At 44.9% G+C, this 26,278-nt stretch overlaps 2 protein-coding genes and 1 pseudogene across 13 annotated transcripts; 1 reads left to right on the top strand and 2 right to left on the bottom strand.

Moving 5' to 3' along the window:
• Nucleotides 1–1,012: 1,012 nt before the first annotated feature.
• DCLRE1B (DNA cross-link repair 1B) lies at nt 1,013–9,247 on the bottom strand. 2 transcript variants are annotated; one of them, XM_086391966.1, is made up of 5 exons: nt 9,098–9,247; nt 8,731–8,993; nt 7,755–7,920; nt 7,094–7,276; nt 1,013–4,129 (listed from the first exon to the last, which is right to left on the bottom strand). In XM_086391966.1, the coding sequence occupies exons 2-5, from the start codon at nt 8,917–8,919 to the stop codon at nt 3,039–3,041; spliced, it is 1,629 nt and encodes a 542-aa protein (XP_086248092.1). In that variant the 5' UTR covers nt 8,920–8,993; nt 9,098–9,247; the 3' UTR covers nt 1,013–3,038. The 2 variants fall into 2 exon arrangements, with proteins under 2 accessions (XP_086248092.1, XP_086248093.1); XM_086391967.1 differs by having other exon boundaries at nt 1,013–4,157; nt 8,731–9,239.
• Nucleotides 9,248–9,271: 24 nt separating this feature from the next.
• Nucleotides 9,272–21,653, top strand: AP4B1 (adaptor related protein complex 4 subunit beta 1). 11 transcript variants are annotated; one of them, XM_086391964.1, is made up of 11 exons: nt 9,272–9,294; nt 9,739–9,926; nt 11,578–11,802; nt 12,246–12,376; nt 12,904–13,051; nt 13,611–14,107; nt 15,452–15,535; nt 16,997–17,100; nt 17,860–18,067; nt 18,490–18,771; nt 19,017–21,653. In XM_086391964.1, exons 2-11 carry the CDS (start codon nt 9,814–9,816, stop codon nt 19,442–19,444), a joined length of 2,220 nt encoding a protein of 739 aa, XP_086248090.1. In that variant the 5' UTR covers nt 9,272–9,294; nt 9,739–9,813; the 3' UTR covers nt 19,445–21,653. The 11 variants fall into 11 exon arrangements, 7 of the variants coding, with proteins under 7 accessions (XP_086248090.1, XP_086248088.1, XP_086248085.1 ...); XR_015160721.1 differs by having other exon boundaries at nt 9,290–9,436; nt 16,099–17,100; nt 19,017–19,760; XM_086391962.1 differs by having other exon boundaries at nt 9,290–9,436.
• Nucleotides 21,654–23,318: 1,665 nt separating this feature from the next.
• On the bottom strand, nt 23,319–24,371 carry LOC147376097 (ARL14 effector protein pseudogene; annotated as a pseudogene).
• Between the last annotated feature and the right edge of the window lie 1,907 nt (nt 24,372–26,278).

Genomic DNA, 26,278 nt, shown 5'->3' with positions numbered 1-26,278 from the left:
TCCCATCTGGGGGCCCCTGCACTGAAGACTACCTTATCTCTCCCAGCCACCTTTGCATAGCACAGAAGTGAGACAGCTAGAGGCTCCCAGATGAAGTCTAAACGTTGCCCACATAGCTTAGTAAATATTTATTAAGTATGCAAGATGATTTTCCACGTGTTGACATCTACCATTCTAATAACATCATTTGAACTTAATGAGTCTTCGTGGTATTTTTAAATTTTATTTATTTTTGGCTGTGCTGGGTCTTCATTGCTGCCTGTGGGCTTTTCTCTAGTTGCAGAGTCGGGGCTACTCTCTAGCTGTGTGCAGGCTTCTCACTGCAGTGGCTTCTCTTGTTATGGAGCACGGGCTCAAGGGTCCACAGGCTTTGACAGTTGCAGCACACAGGCTCAGCTGTTGGGGCTCCTGGGCTCTAGAGCACAGGCTCTATAGTTGCTCAGTTGCTCTGTGGCATGTGGGATCTTCCTGCAGCAGGGATCAAACCCTTATCTCCTGCATTGGCAGGTGGATTCTTTACCACTGAGCCACCAGGGAAGCCCTTTCATAGTATTTTACTGCTATCCTCGTCTGCAGAAAAGGTAGTAAGGAAACTTTCTGGAGGGCAACTAGGCACCATTTTTATCAAGAACTTAAAACTGTTGGGATTAGCAGATGCAAACTACTACATAGAGAATGGATAAACAACAGGTCCTACTGTACAGCACTGGGAACTACACTCAATATCCTGTAATAAACCATAATGGAAAAGAATATGAAAAAGAATGTGTATGTGTAATTTTCCATTTATGTATATATATGTGTATATATGTATAACTGAATCACTGCTGTACAGCAGAAGTTAACACAGCATTGGAAATCAACTACACTTCAATAAACTAAATTAAAAAACCTTAAAACTGTTATCCCACTTCCAGCAATTTACTCCAAGAAAATAAACACAAATGCCATGATATAGGCATAAGGATATTCATTGCAATATGTATAATTGTGAAAAAAAGAGCACACAAAATGATAAATAAAACAAATAGTTTAATTAAGATATACCCATAATAGGGTATTATAAAACTATTAAAATGACATTTTGTATGAGAAAGTGCTTAAGATATTAATAAACTGAAATGCAGGATATAAAACTATATATGGTATTACCCCAATTTGGAAAAAATTATACATTTAATATATTTGCACACACAGAAAAAGACTAGAAGACAGTTGATCCACATGGAAGAAGTTTGAGTTTTTTCTTCTCTATAGTTTATGACTTCCAAAGTTTATTTTATCAGAGAATAATTTTTTTTTTTTAAGAACCAGAGGCTAAGAGAACCAATATTTGAAATACCCATCATGTGGAAGGCACTGACCTAGGAATCTGACCGATTATCTAAGCTCCAGCAGTCAGGAGAGGTCAGGTAGCCCAGTGGTCAAGAACCTGCCTGTCAGTACAGGGGACACGAAGAGATGTGGGTTCGATCCCTGGGTCAGGAATTTCCCCTGGAGACGGAAATGGCAACACACTCCAGTATTCTTGTCTGGGAAATCCCATGGACAGGTGCTGCAGTCTATGGGGTTGCAAAGAGTCAGACACGACTGAGCACACACACACAAGCATCTCAATGCCTGGTTTACAGATGAGAAACTGAGGCTCCGTTATGGAAGCCTGGAATCTCTATTTGCCCAGGTGCCTTGGACTCATGCCCAGGACAGTGCCCATGTCCCCTGCTGCCCCACATGCCTCACCAGTATGGTTCCTAGTAGGCCCACGGGAGGGTTGCAGTGAAGGTCACGGACCAAACAGAACTGTGTATAGTTTGCCCTAGAGAAAGGCCTTATTTTGCATTCTAAACTCTTCATATCTTCCTCCAGTAGACAATTTCCTCCCCCCTGGAAAAGAAACACAGGCCTCTTCACTGGGAAGGTTTGAGCTCCACTGAGAAACAGTTTTTATCCATTTGTCCAGCTCCACATGCCTGCGCCCTCTGAGACCATGGTATCTGCTGTCTTGCTTATTGGTTTGGCATTGTCAGGCTGTGAGCAGAAGGACAGGGCAGAATGTCACACCCCTACCCCTTCCACCAGCTGGCTTCTTGGTCTCTGCCCTGGATACTAAAACCAACAGGCTGTGTCCTCTGGCTCTCAACCTGAGGAGGGGGACAGCAAATATCCCAGCTATGTGACCAATCAGGACTACCTGGCAGCATATTTGATCTTCTGTAACCTTATTTTGCCAAACAGTCGGGACTCCAGGCGGCTGGGAGGCCCATTCTAACCCTCAGCCTAATTGTCGGCTGAGTTCCAGGTACTGCCTTGGTGAGGGGCGTCCAGTCCCCCCGGCTCTCTTCCAGGTAGGTCCCCAGGGACACTAACTGCAAACTCTCATGGAGGAGAGATGGAATTTTTCTCTACTTTTCTAAGGATGTTCATCACTTCCTATTCCCTCCCTGAGGCAGAGACAGGAAGTGACTTAGATGGGGTCAGTGACATTCAGGACTGGAGCATGCTGCCTGGGTCATACCACAGTTCCTGAATTAAAGAACAGAACTACCTAGGGGCTTTTATCTAGGAAGAGACAGAAGGGGACATGGGGAATGACACATGACATGCAAAACAGGGGGAATAAACTGGTCCTTTCTGAAAAGACCCTTCATCTCTCTCTGCAGTCACAAAAGGGGACTACATGTTCAAAAAGGTTACAGAAATACTGGGTTAAACAAAGTTTAAAAGTTCCTATAGGACTTCTCAGAACCTTTAAATGCTCACAAATACTGTAAAGGTATTATAATGAAAAGGGTTTCTTAAACCCCAGTCAGTTAGAGAACTAAGGATTCCCTAAGCACCAGGAGCCCAATGAACACACTGGAAGTGTGTTACAGGGTGGGCCTGTAACACAGAAAAGGCCCCAAATAGGCCATCTGCACTATCTTCAAAAGTACAGTAGGGCTGTGGCACTGCCGTTTGTTAGCGGTGGAAATACAAAGAATGCTAACTTTGAAAATAAACAACTCTTGATGCATTAAAAAAAAAAGTGCAGAGTTGGATCAAACAAGGTTGTCATTTTGTATTCTCCCGTCTGTACTCAGGAGTTTATGGTATTTTTCCACTTGCTGGTCGAAGACCCTGGAAGAAAATCCCGTCTGGATAAAGTCCACTGGAGTCAGAAGGTATTTGAGTGCCAGGCCCCTGAACTCAGGAGCCAGAAGAGGGGCAGCCTCACTGCTGGGAGACAGGCGAGAATCCTGGCCCATCCAGGCTCTCTGGTTCTCCGTGGCTGCCGAGGCCACACTGTCTCCCATGCGTACCAAGTAGGGCCCTACACCAATTTCCTCCCCAGTTTCCAGAGAAAGGAATTTCTCATTTGTAGACCTTAAGTGCACCGGAAAACCCGAAGGGGTAGTTACTACAGTCACCATCTTCTGGGACTCAGAGGAAGGGACTGCCCCCTCCCCTTCTCGGCAGCAGACATCTGGGAACGACTGCTTCTTGACTTGCAAAGGATGGTGGGAGGGCTGCTTCTCAAGCTCCCCAGCCAGGTTCTCATTCTTGGTCTTCTTTGAGTCCCTGTCAGCTTGAGAGTGATCAGCATCTTCCTCAAGGGATTCAAACACGACACCCTGGGTTCTCAGTCTCTTGAGCTTCCTTTCTAAAAACAGCCAGAGAAAACTTGGATTTCTGGAGGAGGAACTCATGTATTGCTGTACAGAGTCTGGAATCAGGGGCACAGAGAGCCTGGGGCTCAAGCTGTCCTGAAAGTAGTCCCTACAGGGTTGTCGCCGGACAATGGGCACCACCTGGCAAGGTTTTAGTGCCGCAACAAAGACACGGAGCTCCGAGTAGGAGGAATGGTCAGAGTAAGGGATGACATGGATATTCGGGTGGGAGCGGTAGATCTTCCGGCTGGTGGGGAGGATGGCAATGGTAGGGTGGGTCTGGTTCCAACGCAGCATGGCAGAATGGCAGATCTCCATGTGGTCCACAGCATGGATGCGGCCAGCCTTCTCCTCCACTGTGAACACATCTGCCAGGCCCAGCAGCTGTACCAACTCCAGGCGCCGAGGACTCAGTACCACCCAGGTCTGAAACTCCAGGGCCAGCCGCTCCAGCAGTGACTCTTTTCCCAGGCTGTACAGTCCTGAATAATGTTAAAGAGATTGGGGAAACTAACAAAGGAAGACAATGAAGCTATGTTACTGTAGTTGTTCAGTTGCTAAATCATGTCCAACTCTTTTGTGACACCTTATGGACTGTAGCCCGCCAGGTTCCTCTGTCCGTGGGATTTCCCAAGCAAGAATCCTGGAGTGGGTAGCCATTTCTTCCTCCAGGGGATCTTCCTGACACAGGGACTGAAGCCACGTCTCCTGCACTGGCAGGTGGATTCTTTACCACTGAGCCACCAGAGAAGCCACAATGAAGCTTTGTGCTTAGTCACTCAGTCGTGTCGGACTCTTTGCGACCCAGAGGACTGTAGTCCACCAGGCTCCTCTGTCCGTGGAGGATTCTCCAGGCAAGAATACTGGAGTGTGGGTTGCCATGCCCTCCTTAATGAAGCTATGGGGGAATCCTAATAAACCAAGTGTTTAATAAAAATACCCAAAGTTAATGGGACTATCCCCTGTTTGTGTATCAGGAAGGAGGTGCATGTGAGCTAGGTTTATGGAGGATGGGGCTCCCCAGGTGGCTCAGTGGTAAAGAGTCCACCTGCCAATCTAGGAGATGCAGGCAGTTGGGACAATCCCCTGGAGGGGGAAATGGCAGTCCACTCCACTATTCCTGCCTGGAGAATCCCATAGACAGAGGAGCCTGGCGGGCTACAGTCCATGCAGTCACAGAGGGTGGGATGGGACTGAGCACAGATGGAGGATGGGGTAGGGAGAAAGTTAACACAGAATCCACTCATTCATTCAGTTCAGCAAAAGAGCGCACCCACCAAGTGTTTAGCAGTGTGAAAACAACAATCTCAGCCCTCAGGGAGTGTCATCCACATGAGGATCCAGAAAAAATGCATGTTAGAGACATGCACACAGTATTATGGGGCACAGAGAAGTATCTACCAGTTGATGGAGTTAGGGAAAACTTCCTGAAAACACTTAGCTGAGTCCTGAATGATGGGTCCAAGTTAATCTGACAAGGAAAGGGGATGGCAGAGAACATTTTAAGTGAGGTCATTTCGGTGTTTCTAAGGTAGAAAGAAATGGGTAAGAAAGGACACTAAAGAGGTGAGCGAGGGCCATATAACAGGGGGCTTTGCATGTACTGCTAGGGAGCTTGGATTTGATTCTGTTAAGTGAAGGTGAGTCATGGAGGAGTTGGAAGCAGGAAAATGGCTAATTCAAATCACAGGATCGGAGCAGGGTTTTAGGAAAAAAAAAAAGTGGCAGCAATGTTATTTGAAGGCCTGGACAAGACTATATTGAAAGCAGAAGTACCAGTTAGAAGGTCCAAACGGTACTTAGAAAGAAATGGAGGCCTGAATTTGGATAATGCTTATGGTAACAGATACAGGAGATGCTATTTAAACAGTTGTTCACAGACCTTTTCTGAAGGTGTATTTCAAGTCAACAGTCAGATTGTGACCTCCTTTAAAGAACCTGTATTTCCTTTATATCTACTTTATTCCTCATCATGGTTCAAAATCTCACTCTTTGGGCACAAATGTAGCTGATTTCTCTCTCCCTATCCCCCCCACCCTTTAAAAAAAAAAACTATTCTAGGCCCTTTACTACTAGACTTTAAACCCTCATATTTTATTCATTTTTCTATTCCCACTGCCTATCAGAATATTTGACACATAGTATGGGCTTATTGTATATCTGAAAAATTAATCAAGCCCTTCTGTAGTACCCTCCTAGCCAGCTATGCTCCTCTAGGAAAATTCTGTGTTAAAAACTCCAATAAGACTTAGGACTGGTATTTCTTCATGAAGTCAAGCAATCCTGAAAGAGAATATCTCTCCATCAATTTGGTGTCACTCTGGAAGGTATACAATTTGTTTTCAATGCCTCTGTTTAAGCCTATTTTGAAACTCCTTTCAGAGTTGGGGCATATCCTTTTAAAATATTCATTATGGTGGCAAATCTTCCTTTTGTGGATTTATTACAATTTTGGAAACAATCAAAAAAGTCATTTGGCTTCCCTGGTGGTCCAGTGCCTAAGACTCCACGCTCCCAATGCAGGGGGCCTGGGTTCAATCCCTAGTCAGGGAACTAGATCCCACATGCCACAGCCAAGACCCATCACAGCTAGATAAATTAAAATTTTTAAAAAAGGTATTTGGAATTAAATCTATTACATTTTAAAAAATAAAAACTGATTTTCATAAACTATCCTAAAAGGCAATTCCAGCTGCAATTTCAATGTATCTAATTAAAAGCTTAACACTCACTTGAGCATCTACATTCTGATAATCTGCATTCACTTTCTAATAAATATTTATCAAATTCCTCTATCAGGCATTAATCTAGGCATCTGGCATATATCCCTAAGTGAAACAAAGAGCCTGTTTATTGTGAAATTTCCATTCTAGCAGGGGGAGACAGATAATAAGAACTAAATACAATACATACATAAACTCTGGAATACATTATAAAGTGATTACTGCAATAGTGTCCCTCTCCTACTTAAAACCCTTCAATAGCTTTTTGACCTAAGAGCAATGGTTGCATTTAGGATCAAGTTCAAAATGGCTTACAGGCACTTCAGCCCCTCCTGCCTTTCCAGCCTCCTCAACCACTATGCACCTGTCACATGGCTTCTTCTCTGTTCCACAAACACATAAGACTTCTTCCCACCTCCAACCATGCTCTCAAGGAATAAATGTGTGTGTGGCAGAAGTGGGGATAGGCAATCAACAATAAGCAACAGTACAGGAAAACATGAAGTCTGTGGGAAGTTGAGTGCCATGAAAAAATGAAAAAGTTGAATTGGCTTAGGGGATCTGGGGTTGGGAATGTGGGAGCAGAGATGTACTTTTAAATAATAAGGTCAGGGTAGATTTCATGGAGAAAAGGAGATCTGCACAAAGACATGAAAGATGTAAGAACCCCCAAAGAACCTAGATTCACTAGTTCCATAGTGAGAGAAAAAGGAAAACCCTCACCAATTTTTATGTTATGTTGTGGGTGCTTTCGAATGAGCTCAACAATCTGGCGGGCAGCTTCTTCTTGGGAAGGAAGAACTAGGTCTGGGTTGCAATTGGTATTGTCTAGGTATAAGGTATGAATCTGTTTCCCCGGTCTCAGGGCTGGCTCCTTCAGCATGGATGGTGTATACCGAAAATCACCTGGGAAAAAAATATGGGAGGCATAGTCAGAGACAAAAGCATAGAAGACAAGCCTCTCCCAATTCCAACAGCAGATGGGCATTTGCCTATTGGCATCTTGGAAAAAACTAGTCTAGCAGTGATCTAATGTAGCACAGTTTCTTTGTGGAAATGTCTCCATCGTGCTCCTGCATTTTCATTACTCTTTGCAAAGTCTGTACCCTTAAAGAATGAAAAATCAATTGAGAAAGGGTCATTGCGCTCATGTGACATGAAGCTAGGAGGCCTCCAGGCTTCTACTATGAATCAAGGCTACTCAAGAAAAGCAATGTTGGGAATTTCCTGGCAGTCCAGTTGTTCGGATTCAGTGCTTTCATTGCTGGCAGGACTGGTTCAATCCCAGGTTGGGGAACTATAATCTTGAAAACCATGGGGCTTGGTCAAAAAAAAAAAGAGTGTCTAGGCTGGGAAAGTGGGAAGGACCTCTCTGGAAGCCGACCTGTGTAGAGGATGGTTCCAAAGTATCCTTCAAAGAGAAACATGACAGAGCCGGGGCAGTGGTTGGCATCCAAGAGGGTGACGGTCATGGTCTCTCGCCCAACTTCATCTAGAGGCAGGACATGGCTCTCACCAACCTCCAGGGCTCGGATCCACTGCTTAGATACCTAAAGAAACAGCAGGTCATCTCAGGAAACACAGACGCCTCTCCCTGGTACCTCCCTGGATCAGAAGCTGTGATAGGGATCACAGTCCTCTTTTCCTTCTCCATCTCTCTACCCCATCCTTCCTACAAGGCTAAATTAATAGTCCAGAAAGCAAGTCTATTCAACCATTCCTCAACTTTCCAAATAATAATCCCTTGGAGTGCTGTGCTTAATCACTCAGTCGTGGCCAACTCTTTGCCACCCCATGGACTACAGCCCACTAGATTCCTCTGTCCTTGGAATTCTCCAGGCAAGAATACTGGAGGGTGTTACCACGCCCTTCTCCAGGGGATTTTCCCGACCCCGGGATCGGACCCAGGTCTCCCGAATTGCAGGCGGATTCTTTACCGTCTGAGCCACCAGGGAAGCCCTTAGGGGGTACCTGTGAAAAAAATTCCAGCCAGATTTCCAGGACCTGCACCAGCTGTGTCTACTGATTCAAATGCGGGAGGAGGGAGGCACTGGACAATCTATTTACTCAGAACATTAGATGAATTCTTAGGAGCCAAGTTTGGAAAACACTGGCCTAGCTTACGTGAAGAAGTAGGAACAGTTTCCTTGAAAGGCCTAGAAGTCCTCCCCAGTTTTATCGCTGAAACATCCCAAGCCAGCCAGTTGGAAACCACTCTTGTTCTGGGTTTAATATATGCATTTCTGGGTTCCCCAAAACTGTCGCTTTTGTAAAAATCAGTTCTCCTGGCCACAACTCTATGACTCCAAGACTGACAGATCGGAAGGCCCCACCCAGAGGCCGACTCCAGCCCCCCATACCTGTAGGTGACGGTGCAAGAGGTAAGCCGTGATTGGGGAGCAGTAGAGGGGCCGGGTCCAGGTGCTAGTCAGACCCACCGTGTGGTCCGAGTGCATGTGGGTCAAGAAGAAGAGTCGGGCGGAGCCAGCCCGGCGCAGGCTCCAAAAATCCACAGCGATGGGCGTATGAGGGATCAAGACCCCGTTCATGGTGGCGGGGTTCGAGTCACCAGTGGGTTCTTCATGGGAACAGAGTTCCTGTGTGAGGCTCCTACTATGCCGCCCTGAAAAAAAACATGCTCGGGCATGAACAGGGCTAGAGACCGTAAGGAAAAGCCAGCCCAGTGAGGGAATGAATGGCCAGATTGGGCAGAAAGAAGGAAGTGACCTTGCTGGTAGGAGTTTGGGTGGAATCTCAAACCGCAGAAGGCGCCCAACCAAGCGCCACTCCCCCGAACGCGCAGGACCAGGGACTGAAGCCGGGCACTCAAAGCGCGCGCTGCTGGGCGGAGACAGGCCGAAGTAGCCAACTTCCGATTGCCCGCAGCAGCTCCACCAGAGGGAGCCGCGCGGCAGCGCCGGGAGGTGAGAGGTTGGGGGAAGGGCACCCAAAGGTCGGGATCCAGGCTGCTCTCGGCGCTCACTGGGAGAGGGTGATTGGCAGCTGCTCTACGCGGTCCCTCTAGAGGAGGCGGGACTTCCGCAGAGAGCTTGATTGGGCCTCAAGGTGACGGCAACCGCGTGGAGGCGCAAGAAAGGCTGGAACTGGAGAGGGAGGGGTTCACGGACAGTTGGCTGCCGGGCTGGAAATCAAGCCGAGGACCTAGAGGTTGGGGAGAGCTCTGTGGGCGGGGCGAACCAGCCTGCAGGTCCCGGGATAGAATCGCAGAGCCTCGGGTGGGCCTCTCCCGGAAGCGAGAGGGTTGAAGTTGAGTATGCTAGGTCCTGGTTGCGGGCCTTTGGGAAGACAAGGCTGGGGCAGAGATCGCGCCTGTTGTCCCTTCACTGACTGACATTTCCTTTACCCAGGTCCCCACATCAGGGCTAGAAGGAGCCCGAGTTCCCTAGGGATCTGTGGAAACTGCCCCGTGACTGTTGGAGAAGATGCCGTATCTTGGCTCCGAGGACGTGGTGAAGGAGCTGAAGAAGGCTCTGTGTAATCCTCACATTCAGGCTGATAGGCTGCGCTATCGGAGTGTCATCCAGCGAGTGATTAGGTATCACCTAAAGCCCTATCCCCCATTGCCATCCCCAGCAGGCCTCTCTCCCCATGGCTGCGCAGAAAGAGTTAATGAACTTTCATACATGGCAGTTGTACGGTTTGGCCTTTCTGCTGCTCTGGAATGACATCTAAGTCTCCCTTGTGGGGCATATTTTTCTTCTTTTACTCAGCTGGGTGGTTTCATCCATATCTTGAACTTGTACTGCTGATCTATATCTAGTACAGACGTCCTTTTTTATCCTCAGACTCACACATCCTATTGCTTGCTTGGCATTTCTGCCTGGAGACGTCTTCAAAGACATGCAAAATAGCACCTGCATTCTTCCCTCCAGCTTCCCAGACCTGCTCTTCAGCTTGTATTGTGTTGATAAATGTCACCACCCAGCTGACCAAGTGTGGGAGTCAGTCTTGATGACACCTGATCTTCACTGCTGAAGTCAGGTGGTATGGATTTATGGTTCTAAATATCCATCCTCTTTTTTAAAAATTGGCACTGCTGTTCTGGTTTCTTTATAAAAAGGAATTGCAGTAGTTTAAGAGTAGGTCAGGGCTTCCCTGCTGACTCAGTGGTAAAGAATCCACTGCCAACGCAAGAGACTCCAGTTCCATACCTGGGTCAGGAAGATCCCCTGGAGAAGGGAATGGCAACCGACTCCAGGATCCTTTCCTGGGAAATCCCATGGACAGAGGAGCCTGGCAGGCCACAGTCCATGGGGTTGCAAAAAGAGTCGGATGTGTCTTAGCAACTAAACTACAACAAAGTATCAGGTCATCTTGAGTGACTAAAACAACAGCAGAGTATTAGGTCATCTTGCTCCCATTTCAGTTAGAATGATTTTCCAATATATGAATTTGACAATATATCTCTTGCCTGTAGCAAACTTTGTATCACAAACTTTAGCATGCACAGAAGTTTTTAAGAATGCTTTTTAAAATTTTAATGCTTTTTAAGAAAATGTAAAGATTTCATTCAATCCAGTAATTCTGATTTCAGTAGGTGGGATGGAACCCAGGAATCTGCATTTTGAACAGACATCCCCTCAAATTCCTATAGAATAAAGTCCAAATTTCTTACCATAACATCCAAGGAACACCTTGTTAACTACCTTCAGACTGTCAAAAGAATATACCATTCTTGCTCATGTCCACAGTGTGTGTCATTACCTATCTACTACACTTGTCTGGAGCTCCTGCTAATTTGGCTCAAGTATTACTTCTTGGCAGTGTTAGATACCCACTGCACCTTATCTGTTATTTCTGTTGTAATACTTATCAGTCATTCTGTAATTAGAGGTGTCCTTGTCTGCCTGCTTGGTAGATTTGAGTTCCTTCAGATCCGAGAACATGCCTTCCTCAGATTATGTCCCCAGAACACATCCCTGGAATGTAAAAGCTGGATGCCATTGCAATGTATCAGTACTAGGAATTCTGTAAGTGTTTGTTGAATGAATAGAAGAACGTTTATTGCAGGCCGTGTTAAGTTTTTATGTGATATGATAGAAAAGGTAGACCTGGTTGCTTCCCTCTAAAAGGTCACAACCTAGTTAGCTATCCAGGACATGTATAAGTAAAAGGCTTTCTGTAGGTTGGTGGTGGGGGGTTGGGGATTATAAATTTTACTTTTCCCTGCTGTGTGTTGGTTTCAGGCACATGACTCAAGGGGTGGACATGTCTGGTGTTTTCATGGAAATGGTGAAAGCTAGTGCCACTGTAGATATTGTTCAGAAGAAGTTAGTTTATCTCTACATGTGTACCTACGCTCCTCTGAAACCAGATCTGGCTCTCCTGGCCATCAATACACTGTGCAAAGACTGTTCGGACCCCAACCCAATGGTACGAGGGCTGGCATTACGGAGCATGTGTAGCCTCAGGTGAGCACACTCTTCCCTTCCTGCATCCCAGTGGCTGAAGAGTTCATGTGGTCACAGGCAGATTTTTAATGATGACAATTTATTTGAGCTTCTTAATACTGGGGAAAACATGGTTGTAACCGGAACTCAGGCTGTCAGCCATTACTTTGGTTTAAAAAACTACATAGATGATTTTATTAAGGGATTTTTTCTACCTTACTCTCAGTGAGATGGTTAAAGATTTCTAAATGTGTGTGTATTTTAACTTGCCTTTGCAGCATTATTCCACATGAAAAGTCAAGTGATGCTTTTTAAGTTTGGCAGCAGCTTTCTTGAGTTTGTTGAGAAGAGTCTGACCAATGCATATTCAAACATCTACTAAACCCTCTGTTAAGTGAATAGGGGCTAAATTATGTCAACACTAGTACTTTAGGATCTGGCTGACTCCAGAATGTGTTGCTTAGGATGCCTGGTGTGCAGGAATATATCCAACAGCCAATCCTCAATGGTCTGCGGGATAAGGCTTCATATGTCAGGAGGGTAGCAGTCCTTGGCTGTGCCAAGATGCATAATCTTCATGGAGACTCTGAAGTGGGTAAGTTGCAATGTAATCTATCATCCTCAGTACGTATTTGTGCTTTCATTATATGACTTTGTAAAACATTATGTCGTTTTGGTAGAAAATAATAATGTGGTTCTACTGGATGTCCCTTTTTTAAAATTTCATTTTATTTCTTAAATTTATTTTTATTTGGAGGATAATTGCTTTACATGTTGTGTTGGTTTCTGCCATAGAACAACATGAATCATCCAGAAATATACAAATATCCTCTCCCTCTTGAACTTCCCTTCCACCCTAGGTGTCTCTTTTAAGTAGGATGCAAGGCTTGGTATTTTCTGAGATTAAAGAAGTCCTTTCTTTGGGGTTCAGGTGAAATTCTTTGCATCAACTACTTAGGATAGTCTGGACATGGCAATTTTTAGCCTTGTATGCTGTTACTGCCTTTGTTACTTTTGTGTAATAGCAGAGAAGTTCAGTTTTGTCTGCCTGGAACTATTATTCTGGCTCTATCCCCATGACTCTGAAGCTTCTGTTTATATGAAATCTTTGTTCTTTTGTAGATGGTGCCCTGGTAAATGAATTATATAGTTTGCTGCGCGACCAGGATCCAATTGTGGTTGTGAACTGCCTGAGGTCTCTAGAGGAAATTCTGAAACAGGAAGGAGGTGTTGTGATCAATAAGCCCATCGCCCACCATCTCTTAAATCGGTTTGGATGCCTCTGTTCTCTTTTTATCATGATCAGATCTGCATCTCTGCATCATAGTGGGATCTTGTTGATGTATTGAATGAAGGAGAGGTTCTTGAACAATTTCTGTAGAGCAGTAAAAAAAAGTTAACTGTAACCATTAACCACCTCATGTTTCATTGTAAGTTTTGTGTTTTTTGGTCTTAGTTTCTTTTGATAATATAGAGAGATGGCAGAAAGATCCTTCGGGGATAGGTTCTGTCCCTGCAGTCATTATGTCCCCCAAACTAAGCCATTCACACATACTATCTTACAGTATAGAGAGTCTGGGTCTAGGGTATAGCAATCATGTCTTTGGCCCTAGATGAGTATGCATTTGTACTGTGAACTCATCTTGTTATTTAAAGACTTTGTATAAACTTTAAGTAATATGTAAAAAGAATAATTCGATTATGGTACAACCTATTTTTAAGAATTCCCCCCTTATTGTGATGAGCAGCTGACTAGTGACAGAGCAGTCGCATGGAGGTGGTCCTAATTTTGTTGCTAACACAGCCCATTTGTTTTCTTTTTTGGATAGAATGTCAAAACTGGACCAGTGGGGCCAGGCTGAAGTCTTGAACTTTCTGCTCCGCTACCAACCCCGAAGTGAGGAGGAGCTGTTTGACATTCTCAATCTGTTGGACAGTTTTCTCAAGAGCAGCAGCCCAGGCGTGGTGATGGGAGCCACCAAACTCTTTCTGATCTTGGCCAAAAAATTCCCCCACGTGCAGACCGATGTGCTCATGCAAGTCAAGGGCCCTCTGCTGGCTGCCTGTTCTTCAGAGAGCCGAGAGCTCTGCTTTGCTGCCCTCTGCCATGTGCGCCAGATCCTGCACAGCTTGCCAGGTCACTTCAGCAGCCACTACAAGAAGTTTTTCTGCTCCTATTCGGAGCCGCACTACATCAAGCTCCAGAAGGTGGAGGTGCTGTGTGAGCTGGTGAACGACGAGAATGTGCAGCAGGTGCTGGAGGAGCTTCGAGGGTACTGCACCGACGTGTCTGCCGACTTCGCGCAGGCCGCCATCCTCGCCATTGGTAGGTGTCTGCTGCTTTTCCTTCGTGAGAGCCTACACCAAACAGCTAGAGAGCTGGGGAACCACAGCGAGCAAAAGGGAATGAGTCTTGCTTCAAGGGAAAGTATCTAGCACCAAAAACTTGGGTCAGTGACTACGAATAAGTGGAGGAGGAAGGCTCTTTTGGTCAACACCAGTGTTGCCATGTCTTTCTAGGATACAGACTACAGGTGATTCAAACTATCACATGATTAATTCACTGATTTTAAAAAACATTTATTTATTTTGGGTTGCACTGGGTCTTAGCTGCTGTTCTGAGGCTTTCTCTAGTTGAGGAGAGCGGGGACTACTCTTTGTCGTGGTACACGGGCTTCTCATTGTGTGGCTTCTCTTTTTGTGGAGCATGGACTCTAGGTGCACCAACTTCCCTAGCTGTAGCTCTTGGGCTCTGGTGCGCTGGCTGGGTAGTTGAGGCTCCTGGGCTTAGCTGCCCCACGGCAAGTGGGATCTTCCTGGAACGGGGATCGAACCCGTGTCCCCCTGCATCGGCAGGCAGATTCCCATCCACTGTTGGACCATCCGGGAAGTCCAACACAATTTATATTGCCTTTTGTTGTACCTTACCGAAAATGCGTTTCTGTGTATCATCTTCCCACAGTCTTGTGAGACAGTCAAGAAAAGTGGACAAGTGGTTATTAACTTGGTTTTCAAGATGAAGCAACTCGGGCACAAAGAGGTTCTTAAATTGCCCAAAGTTTATATAGTTCCTGAACTGGGACTGAAACCCAGCTTTCCTGACTCAAAGTCCTGTGTCAATTCAACAATCATTTATTGAGCTTCTACTCTGGGCTACTCCGTATTATGCTGAGTAGACCAACATGGAGTAAAACCTAAGGCCTACAGACCTTTTCACACTACCGTGTCGGGAATTTAAAGAGCTAGAGTGAGCCACAGCATGAAAGCAGCTGGGGAGCTCAGTTTCGGAGGACTTCAAGGGAAGGAGGAGAAGGAACTCTCCTATGTAGAATAAAGTATGGCTATTTTTAGGGGCAGAGAAAAGGAAACAAAGAGGGAAGTAGAAATCCTGCCATCCAGAGGCTGCGGTCAAGTGTCCCAGCAGGAATACTCCTGTGTATGTGTGCTGCAACAAACTGGCTGCCACATAAATACCCTGAAAGTTTTCAACCTTGTTCAATGGGGAATTCATTTTTACCCAAGTTCTCTTAAACTCTTATTTCATCAAGCAAGGTGTGATATTTTTTTTTAGGTGTTTCCTGTGCTCTTTGTTTTTGGTTGATAGGAAATTGTTTTAGAATGAGGTGGTAATATTTGATTTAACACTTTTTCTGCTTTCCTTCCTCTGTAGGTGGCATCGCCAGGACCTACACAGATCAGTGTATGCAGATTCTAACGGAGTTGCTGGGGCTTCGACAAGAGCACATTACCACGGGTAATAGCTACCATTCTAGGATTTTTTTGTGTGTTTCGGAGGGGAACCAATTTCCTGGCCTGTGATGGTTTCTCAGAACATGTTTGTTGCTGAATATGAGAGATTTAAGTTTTTCTTTACGTCATCATCTGTTGCCATCAGAGGAGCATATAGACCTAACAGGGCAGGGAGTCTTCAGGTTGCCGTGAGTCTTCAAGGCTGTTGTATAGCTAATGAAGAGTGCTAGGATGACCTTCGGAGAAGGCAATGGCAATGCACTCCAGTACTCTTGCCTGGAAAATCCCATGGATGGAGGAGCCTGGTAGGCTGCAGTCCATGGGGTCGCTAAGGGTCGGGCATGACTGAGCGACTTTACTTTCACTTTTCACTTTCATGCTTGGAGAAGGAAATGGCAACCCACTCCAGTGTTCTTGCCTGGAGAATCCCAGGGACAGAGGAGCCTAATGGGCTGCCGTCTATGGGGTCGCACAGAGTCGGACACGACTGAAGTGACTTAGCAGCAGCAGCAGGATGACCTTGCTTGTCATTTCCCCACCTTTGTCCCTCTTTTTGCTTTACAACAGCAACTGTAAGCAGTGACTGCCAGGCCTGGGACTAGAATGACGCAAACAAGGTGCCAAGGATACAGACATTTAAAGAGGAGCTCACTATTATATAGACCATGGATAAACAACAAGGTCCTGCTGTACAGCACAGGGGTCTGTATGCAGCGTCCTGTGATGAGCCAGAACGGAGGCCTTCCCTGGCGGCCTAGTGTTTAAGAACTCACCTGCCAATGCAGGGGACACGGGTTTAGTCCCTGGTGTGAGGAGATTCCACATGCAGCGGGGCAGCTAAGCCAGCACGTCACAGCTACTGAAGCCCGTGCGCCTAGAGCCTATGCCCTGCGACAAGAAAAGCCACAGCAATGAGAAGCCCATGCACAGCAACAGGAGAGTAGCCCCCACTTACCACAACTAGAAAAAAGCCTGCACAGCAACGAAGACCCAGCACAGCTAAAACAAAAAGCCTTACGAGAAGAGAATATATATATATGTGTATATGTAATGTATATAGAGAGTCACTCAATCTCAGGTTCATGCAGGGGCTACCTCTGTGTGTCCTCTTGTGTTTTACAACCCGGCACCTTGCTCGCTTCACCATAGCCCCAGCCCAAGTGTCTCCATTTATACTTCAGAGCATCATTCAACAGCAGCACTTCCCCACATTTGTATATGGCTTTCCAGTTTACCAAGTGCCTTTACATACATTAATTCTTGTATCCTCATGGCAATCAGAGAAGAGCAACATTCATTTAAGAAATTGTTGCCCATGCCAGACATTTCTCAGGTGATCACTGACCACCCCCTTCAACACCCATTTTGCAGACATTCCCGCAGCCTGACTGTGTGACTTTTCTTAAGATTCCTTCCCACACGGAGGCTCTAACCCTGTGCTCTTGTGTTCTGAGCTGTGCTGCAGTGGTGGTGCAGACTTTCCGAGACCTGGCATGGTTGTGTCCTCAGTGTACGGAAGCTGTGTGTCAGGCCCTGCCCGGCTGTGAGGAGAACATTCAAGACAGTGAGGTAGACTACGATTCTCCTTTACTTCCGGATAAAGGGGAAGTGCTTGGGACCTGCTGTGAAATGGAATCTAATTATTCTTTCTATCCAGTGTCTGAAGTGGGAATTCTTAGAATCGATTGCCACCTCAGATTCTGTTTTGGGTGTATGCGGGATATAAATTATGAAAACATTAGGATTTAACTATGGTTTCCTTACAAATATTTTGATACCATTATTCTCATGTAACATATTCATTATTTTGAACGAGAGATTTAGACCATAGGGTTTTCAGCTGGCATGAAAAGCAGAGTCATTTGTGGACTTTCTACATATGTTTAGGCTTCATCCCAGATCTACTCAGATATTCAGAAGTGGGAACCCTGGACACATAGTTTCAAGGAGCCTTGCAGGCGATTCTGATGTGCACTCTAGGTTAATCACCACTTTAATGGAGTAACTTAGGGAAATCTTCCAGTAACTTCCACTGAAGCATGAAACCCCAAATTGGGGCCAAAGCCCCAAAACTGAGGAATCTTTACTGCTTAAACAACATAGGCGTGAGAGTCATAAGTCTCCTTTTTTGTGGTATAATTTCATTCCTGTTTGTTGTAGAGAGTTTAGTAGGGGGTAGATCAATAAATGCAAGTTGAAGCAAATAAAATATACTTTTTCTGCTAACTCTAAGGGAAAAGCAAAACCTGCTGCTGTCTGCCGTCTGCTCTCGCCTGGGTTTTGGACAGCCAAATGTTAAGCATCTGTTCTTACTCCCTAATTCCCTAGGGGAAGCAGGCACTTATCTGGTTACTCGGTGTCCATGGGAAGAGAATCCCCAATGCTCCTTATGTGTTGGAAGACTTCATAGAGAATGTGAAGTCAGAGACGTTCCCAGCTGTCAAAATGGAGCTGCTCACAGCTGTGCTGCGCCTCTTCTTCTCTCGCCCGGCTGAATGCCAGGACATGCTAGGCCGCTTGTTACACTACTGCATAGGTAGGCTCTTCAGAGGGAATGGTACTTGCTGTGGCCAGCTGTGTATACCTCCTGGTGGCTCAGATGATAAAGAACCTGCCTGCAATGCAGGAGACCCGGGATTGATCCCTGGGTTGGAAAGATCCCCCAGAGAAGGGAATGGCAACTCACTCCAGTATTCTTGCCTGGAGAATCCCATGGACAGAGGAGCCTCGTGGACTACAGTCCATGTGATCACCAAGAGTCAGACACAGCTGAACGACTAACACTTTCATGGTCGGTCGTAGAGGTTCTCACAGCTTTCATTGTTCGATGAGCCGTGTCTGGGACCCAAGGAGAAAATGTCAACATTTTCTAGGGTTTCCTCCCTCCTATTCTGGTGGGCACAGGGATAGAAAGAATGTTTTTGTTTTTAATTAACTCAATCTGTTATCTTACCTCAGAGGAAGAAAAGGACATGGCAGTACGAGATCGAGGTCTCTTCTATTATCGCCTCCTCTTAGCTGGCATCAGTGAAGCAAAGCAGATCCTGTGTAGCCCTAAATCTGACCCTTCCCTCAGACTTTTGGAGGATCAGGCAGAAAGACCTGTGAACAGCTGGGCCTTGGACTTCAACACTCTGGTGCCAGTATACGGCAAAGCCCGCTGGGCAACCCTATCTAAATGCCAGGGAGTAGAACATCATGGCCCAGAGCTTCCTAACACTGCAGCCTTTCCCACATCAGGTAAAAATCATTCTTATTTTCTATCTTGTCGTGAAAAATCTTTATAGTAGAGAGTAAAGTAACCCAGCTAAACTTCAGATTGTTGCTTGAATTTTGTCTTTGTGAACAAGAAAATTTGCCATTGGTTATTTAAGCCATTTCTCCAAAGATAAAAATCACATTGTGTACTTTTGGAAATCTAGATTTAAAAATGTAGTTTCAGCAGACTGAGAGCATCTCTTAAATAAGCTTTCTGACTCTTGTAGGACCCCTGATTCCCGAAGAGAACAAGGAGAGGGTTCAGGAACTCCCTGATTCCGGAGCCCTTATGCTCATCCCCAATCACCAGCTTACTGCTGAGTGTTTTGAGAAAACTTGGCTGAGCCTCAAAGTTGCTCATCAGCAGGTGTTCCCGTGGCAGGGAGCAGTCCATCCTGACACCCTGCAGATGGCGCTGCAAGTCGTGAACATCCAGACCATCGCGATGAGCCGGGCTGGGACTCAGCCATGGAAAGCCTACCTCAGTGCTCAGGACGACACTGGCTGTCTGTTCCTAACAGAACTGCTGCTGGAGCCTGCGAATTTGCAAATGCAGATCTCAGTGAAACAAAGCGAGGCAAGGACAGAGACACTGAAGAGTTTTATTTCTGTTTTAGAAACTGTGATCGGAACGATTGGAGACATAAAATCATAACGGCTTCTTGTCTGTCCTGAGTGAGATGAATAGCTGTCAGAGTTCCTTAGTTTTTCTTATTATCACTGCTTGTAAGTCCAGATAATATCAAATGCAAAGGAGAAGGGGAATCTGGGAGTGAGGATTCTTCCATTTTTGTCCAAAGAACATTGACATGTTTCTCTCATACCTATTGGTTAATGATCCCACGTTTCCAAGTGATGTTGTAAAGGTTAATGTTGTTGGGGAGAGGGTGAGGGTAGAATTTGTATTCTTTTCTAATTAGTTTAAGGGATTATTTTACTAATTAAAGATGTCTGATGTGTCTGGAAACTGACAGGACGTGAGCTTGTAAAGGTCATCTTTCTCCCCTGGATTACTACAGTCAATTCCTACTGTTATATTTCTGCTGCTGCTGCTGCTAAGTAGCTTCAGTCGTGTCCAACTCTGTGTGACCCCAGAGATGGCAGCCCACCAGGCTCCCCAGTCCCTGGGATTCTCCAGGCAAGAACACTGGAGTGGCTTGCCATTTCCTTCTCCAGTGCATGAAAGTGAAAAGTGAAAAGCTCAGTCCTGTCCGACTCTTAGCGACCCCATGGACTGCAGCCTACCAGGCTCCTCCGTCCATGGGATTTTCCAGGCAAGAGAACTTGAGTGGGGTGCCATTGCCTTCTCCATAATATTTCTAATCATGCTTTTTAGGCCAGAGTTCAAAGCCCTAGCATGGTCTCCAAAGTTCCTCCTCTGTGCCATGTCTCAATGCTCACCAAAATACCCCGTGTTCTGGCAAAAGCAAAGCACTTGCAGTTCCCTGAATATACTCAGCTCTCTCTTATCTCTGTGCTTTTATTTCTTGCCTAGATTATTTCCTCACCCTCATATCTTTTTAAGTAACACTTAGTCTATCTTTTGGTGTTCAGTTCAGGTATGAGCTCTTTTAGGATGTTTTCTGTGACCCTCGCTGCCTTCCTTAGGGGTTTCATTCAAGCTGTGAAAGCAGTCAGTGCATATGTCTCGCAGTACTATTGAGGTGGCGCTAAAGGACCCACCTCCCAGTGCAGGAGATGTAAGAGGCGTGGGTTTGAACCCTGGTTTGGGAAGATCCCCTGGAAGAAAACCCATTCCAGTATTCTTGCCTGGAGAATCCCATGGACAGAGGAGCCTGGTAAACTATAGTCCATAGCGTCGCAAAGAGCCAGACTGAAGTGACTTAGCACAGCACAGCAGTACTATTGTAATTGTTTTCTTGCCACTCTTTCTCACGTTTAATTTTCTTCATAACTGACCACATTTTATACATGGAGACAACTTATGGCCAAAACAGATGTAATAAACTGATGGTAAAGTAAAAATAACCAGAGAACCCAGCATAGGAAAAATAAAAATACCTGTTAAGACCAGCTGGATTAGGGATGGGAAAGTATACAAATGTCCAGGCTGAAAGGGCCTACATAGTTGATACAGTTGAGGTTGTATTTAGCTTTGTAAGTGATTTGCATGCTAAGTAGCTTCAGTCATGTCTGACTCTTTGTGACCTCGTGGACTGTAGCCCACCAGGCTCCTCTGTCTGTGGGGATTCTCCAAGAATGAATACTGGAGTGGGTTGCCAAGCCCTTCTCCAGGGGATCTTCCCGACTCAGGGGTCGAACCTGCGTCTCTTGCGTCTCCTACATTGGCAGGCGGGTTCTTTACCACTAGCGCCACCTGGAAGCAGCCAGAATAAAGAGGAATGCTTGTGTAGTTGTCACCAGAGAGAAATAAATATTTCAATTCTAATTTCTAAAAGAAATTTACATGTAGTTTTACACGGATGGCACTGAATGGTATGTAGAATACTTGTGTGGCAAGTTAGTAAAGTGTTTCACATGACTTTCCTATGGTGTTCGTCAATCTGAACAGAGAGCATAATTTTAGTATGAAGCTTAGTGAGGGCATTCTTCAAGGACTAAAGACACTATGACCCAAATATCATCCAGCTTAACTCAAGGACTTCTACCTGGATCCATAGTTGGACTGCATATCCTTCAAATAATGCTTTGCCTATGATTTCTCTCAGCTAAGCTTTTAATAGGAGTAGAAAACAGATAGTGCTGAATTTTCTAGCAAGGACCTGGATTTAGTCAGTTGTCTGTCTCTGCCAGACAGTTTTTAAGGACAGTGATTATCTTTCTTTCCTTCTGTCTACAGTGCCTATGAGATAGTGGTTACTCAATAAATAGTATTGAATGAATGGCTGTGAGTTTTGAATAATTAGATTCTGATGGTATTTGTAGACTTGTGTTTGAAGTGTGTTTTGTTATATTGCGTTGACCATATAGAAGATAATAGATGGAATTCCATCTCGGCTAGGGTTTCTCAGAAGTGGTGCTACTGACATTTGGGGCCATCTAATTCTTTGCTGTAGGAGGTTTATCTGTGCTGCTGCTAAGTCGCTTCAGTCGTGTCCGACTCTGTGTGACCCCATAGATGGCAGCCCACCAGGCTCCCCCGTCCCTGGGATTCTCCAGGCAAGAACACTGGAGTGGGTTGCCATTTCTTTCTCCAATTTATCTGTGCACTGTAGGATAATCATCAGAATCTCTGATCTATACCATTAGATGCCCCCAAACCCCCGTTGTGGCAACTAAAAATATTTTCAGATGTTGCCAGGTTACCATGGAAGTGAAAAATCACCCACAGTTGAAAAAGACAGATCTGGATCCTGGATCCCCAGGGACTGGAAGGAGGAGGATCACAACAGCTTCAGAATCACTTTCCATATTTTCACTTGTTCAGTTAAACTGAATGTTTAATTAGGTACTAAAACAAAGTCGAAGTGTTAAGTGCTGCCAGTTTTAAGTGTTGGAAGGAAACAGGATGTAAGTGGTAGAAATTGAGTAAATTGATTGACTTCTTAAAAAATTAAGAGTTATCACTGAAATGTTGAACCAAAGAAAATTAGGTACAGCTCAGAATTGAAAGTTAACTACACTGATCCTAACTATAGGAGCTTTTAGAATATTAAGCCCTACTTGGTTGCTTTCCTGTAAAGTGAGAAGCATAGCAGAATACGAAACTGTTGCTTTTGAAAACACCACCCTGTTGGCAGAATGCAAAGAGGAACTTAAACTTTTGATAAAGATGAAAGAGGAGAGTGAAGAAACTGGCTTAAAAGTCAACATTCAGAAAACTAAGATCATGGCATCTGGTCCCATCACTTCAGGGCAAATAGATGGAGAAACAATGGAAATAGTGACAGACTTTATTTTCTTGGGCTCCAAAATCACTGTAGACAGTGACTGCAGCCATGAAATTAAAAGATGCTTGCCCACTGGGAGAAGAGCTATGACAACCTAGAAAGCAGACACCACTTTGTTGACAAAGGCCCAATTAGTCAAAGTTATCGTTTTTCCAATAGTCACGTACAGATGTGAGAGTTGGACCATAAAGAAGGCCAGCACCAAAGGACTGATGCTTTTGAACTGTGGTGTTGGAGAAGACTTTTGAGAGTCCCTTGGACAGCAAGGAGATAAAACTGGTCAATCCTAAAGGAAATCAATCCTGAATATTCATTGGAAGGACTGATGCTGAAGCTGAAGCTCCAATACTTTGGCCATCTTATGGGAAGAGCTGACTCATTGGAAAAGACCCTGATGCTGGGAAAGATTGAAGGTGGGAGGAGAAGGGGATGACAGAGGATGAGATGGTTGGATGGCATCACTGACTCAATGGACATGAGTTGTTTGTTTGTTTGTTTGTTCTTGCTGTTAAGGAACTGGTTTATTTAACTGTATCAGTGCCATGGAAATTTATGGACATGGGAGTTGTTCAAACAGAGGACTGCCTATACATTACTTTTTTACATTGACCCAGAAAGGCTTGAAGAGATGACTGCTGAGTAATAAAACAGTCCATCTAAATTTACATCAAATAATTTATCTTAAGGTACCCAAAAGGCAGTGTTAGTGCACACTGAGTACATATGTGTCATTTGGCAAAACCAACTTTAACATGTATCTTAGAATTACAGAACTTTAGAAATACAGAAAGGGTCACAATCGGACACCACAAATTATCCAGCATGTTTGTTATGAATTATTTCTCCTCCTTCGATTTCAGTTTGCTCATACAGCCACTTTCGATCACAGCAGCATTCGGTACCACATTTGGTAGAACCGCAGGCAGGACAAGCATAGAAACAGCCTAAGCAGTCTTCATCGAGGCAGTGACAGAGGTCCATTCCACTGAAAATCAGGAGACCCTGGCTATTGTAGATCTTACTCTTTGCCAGGATCACTTGTCTGTCTGAACCAGCTGTTGCATTTTTGGTAAGCCTTCTTTTTTCTCTTTTACCAGTTTCTGGAGCAAATTCAGTTTGTTTTCCTGGGTTTGCAAATTGTAATGACCTCAAAGCTTTAGCAGTTCTTCCATCTGAGTCAGGTTTTCTTTTCTGCCGGTCTTCAGAATCAACATCCACACTTCCATTGATTATCTGTGTACGTTTTGGACAAAGTTTCTAACCAGGTACAAGCTGTCTTCCAAATTTTGCACTCAGAAAAGTGGCATCATCTAAATCAATTACATGTAAAATTTTTTTGGCTAGTTTTTTGTGTATGTTAAATGGGTCACAACATGACTTCTGCAAATCCTCAAATCTGTCAATGTAAACTTTTGCATGATGGAAGCAAATTGTATTGTTCCCAGAAAGTGTCATTCCAGTTCTCAGTTGAAGTAGAAGCATGTCATTTGATGACAATTCTTGCAAAGTCTTGAAACCTTATGACGAGTATAATGGGTTTTATGGCACTCATTTGTGGTCCGAAACTGGACTCCAACTGAACATGGATCCATCATACTTGATTCTAGTAAATTTCCTCTTTCTGATTTTCGCCTAGAGATCACTCTCTAGCAGATCACCCTTTAGCTCGAGCTCTCCACTGACCCAGTATGCACCACACCCGCCACCTCTCTGGACATGAATTTGAGCAAGCTCTGGGAGTTGGTGATGGACAGGAAGCCTGGAATGCTGCAGTCCATGGGGTTGCAAAGAGTCGGACATGACCGAGCGACTGAACAACAGCAGCAACAATTTAAAAATCATCTCAATGAAGAACTGACTTTTCTTAACTATCACCTGGTTTTACTCATTTATACAAGCAAAATGATTAAGGTTTCCCTGGTGGCTCAGATGGTAAAGAATCTGCCTGCCGTGCAGGAGACCCGGGTTCGAATCCTGGTCAGGAAGACTCCCCTGGAGAAGTGAATGGCAACCCACTCCAGTATTCTTGCCTGGAGAATTCCACGAACAGAGGAGCCTGGTGGGCTATAGTCCATGGGGTCCCAAAGAGTTGGACGTGACTGAGCGACTAACACTTTTACTTTCATAAAATGAAGTTAATTATTTAATATTCCTCCTCCCTAGGAGCACTCTCTAGTCTCTGCAGATATATTGGTTTGATGATATAGGCAGATGCTTATCTTTAAAATCTATGAAGGTGGTTGATACTGTGCTTTTAGAAAAATGTCCTAATGTCTTGGTAACACATATAATGAGGGCCCACCAATGACTGTGGTGCTTTGGAACATTACAGAAGCAATCATTTACATAATTCCTGATGATCATTTTTGGGCTTCCCTGGTGGCTCAGAGGGTAAAGCATCTGCCTAAAATGTGGGAGATCTGGGTTCGATCCCTGGGTCGGGAAGATCCCCTGGAGAAGGAAATGGCAACCCACTCTAGTACTCTTGCCTGGAAAATCCCATGACTAAGAAGCCTGGTATGGTAGGCTACAGCCCATGGGGTCGCAAAGACTCGGACACGATTGAGCGACTTCACTTTGATGATCATTTTACAGCTATGGACCAGCAAATGTTAGATGCCTCCATTCCCTCCTCCTTTTTGAATTGGAGTTATGTTACAATTATTCTATCACTTTTTCATAGGTTGAGTGTTTAGGGGTGAGGAGACAAAGAACTTTTTTTCTTAGTTACAGGTCATCACATTGATAGGAGCTGTACCCCAGGATCCTCATTCACATGCAGGCCTGGTACAGATGACAAGATCCTGGATTTTGAGCTAATGATATAATGAGATGAGGCTTTAGGAAAAAGATATAAATTATGACCAGAGCAGCAAGAAGCAAGTGAAAGTGAAAAAATTCCGGCCTCATTTTTCAGTAATAATTAAGAGTACAATATTTGGACTACACGAGTGAAGAGTATATGGGCTGGGGGCAGGGAGGGGAAGGAATGGTTGGACGGGTATTCCATTGAAGGCCCTGCTGCTGCTGCTAAGTCACTTCAGTTGTGTTCGACTCTGTGTGATCCCACAGACGGCAGCCACCAGGCTCCCCCGTCCCTGGGATTCTCCAGACAAAAACACTGAAGTGGGTTGCCATTTCCTTCTCCAATGCATGAAAGTGAAAAGTGAAAGTGAAGTCGCTCAGTCATGTCTGACTCTTGGTGACCCCATGGACTTGCCTACCAGGCTCCTCCATCCGTGGGATTTTCCAGGCAAAGTACTGGAGTGGGGTGCCATTGCCTTCTCCATTGAATGCCCAGAGAGAAGTAAATAAAGGAGGAAATTTTACCCCACATTGCTCATGAAAGATATACTCTGGTTCTCTAGCCTTACACCATTGACTGTATGAAATAATGCAAAGGATATATAAGATTATGCAAAGATTAGATTCCCAAAATTGCATTTGCCCATATGTATACCAGTAGTGAAATAAGGAAGGTGGTTTATTATTATGGGGAAAGGTTTACTATTGATAGTAAACCTTTAAACAGAAATTTAAAACCAAGTATGTCTTACTATCAATAGTAAGAAGCCTGGTATGGTAGGCTTCTTACAACCATTACAATAGTAATAGTC

Source organism: Bos grunniens, chromosome 3, assembly GCF_055505025.1.
Source record: "Bos grunniens cultivar Pamir isolate PY7600 chromosome 3, Bosgru_T2T1.0, whole genome shotgun sequence".
In the NCBI taxonomy this organism is placed as follows: domain Eukaryota; kingdom Metazoa; phylum Chordata; class Mammalia; order Artiodactyla; family Bovidae; genus Bos; species Bos grunniens.
This window is presented reverse-complemented; position numbering and strand designations above follow the sequence as displayed.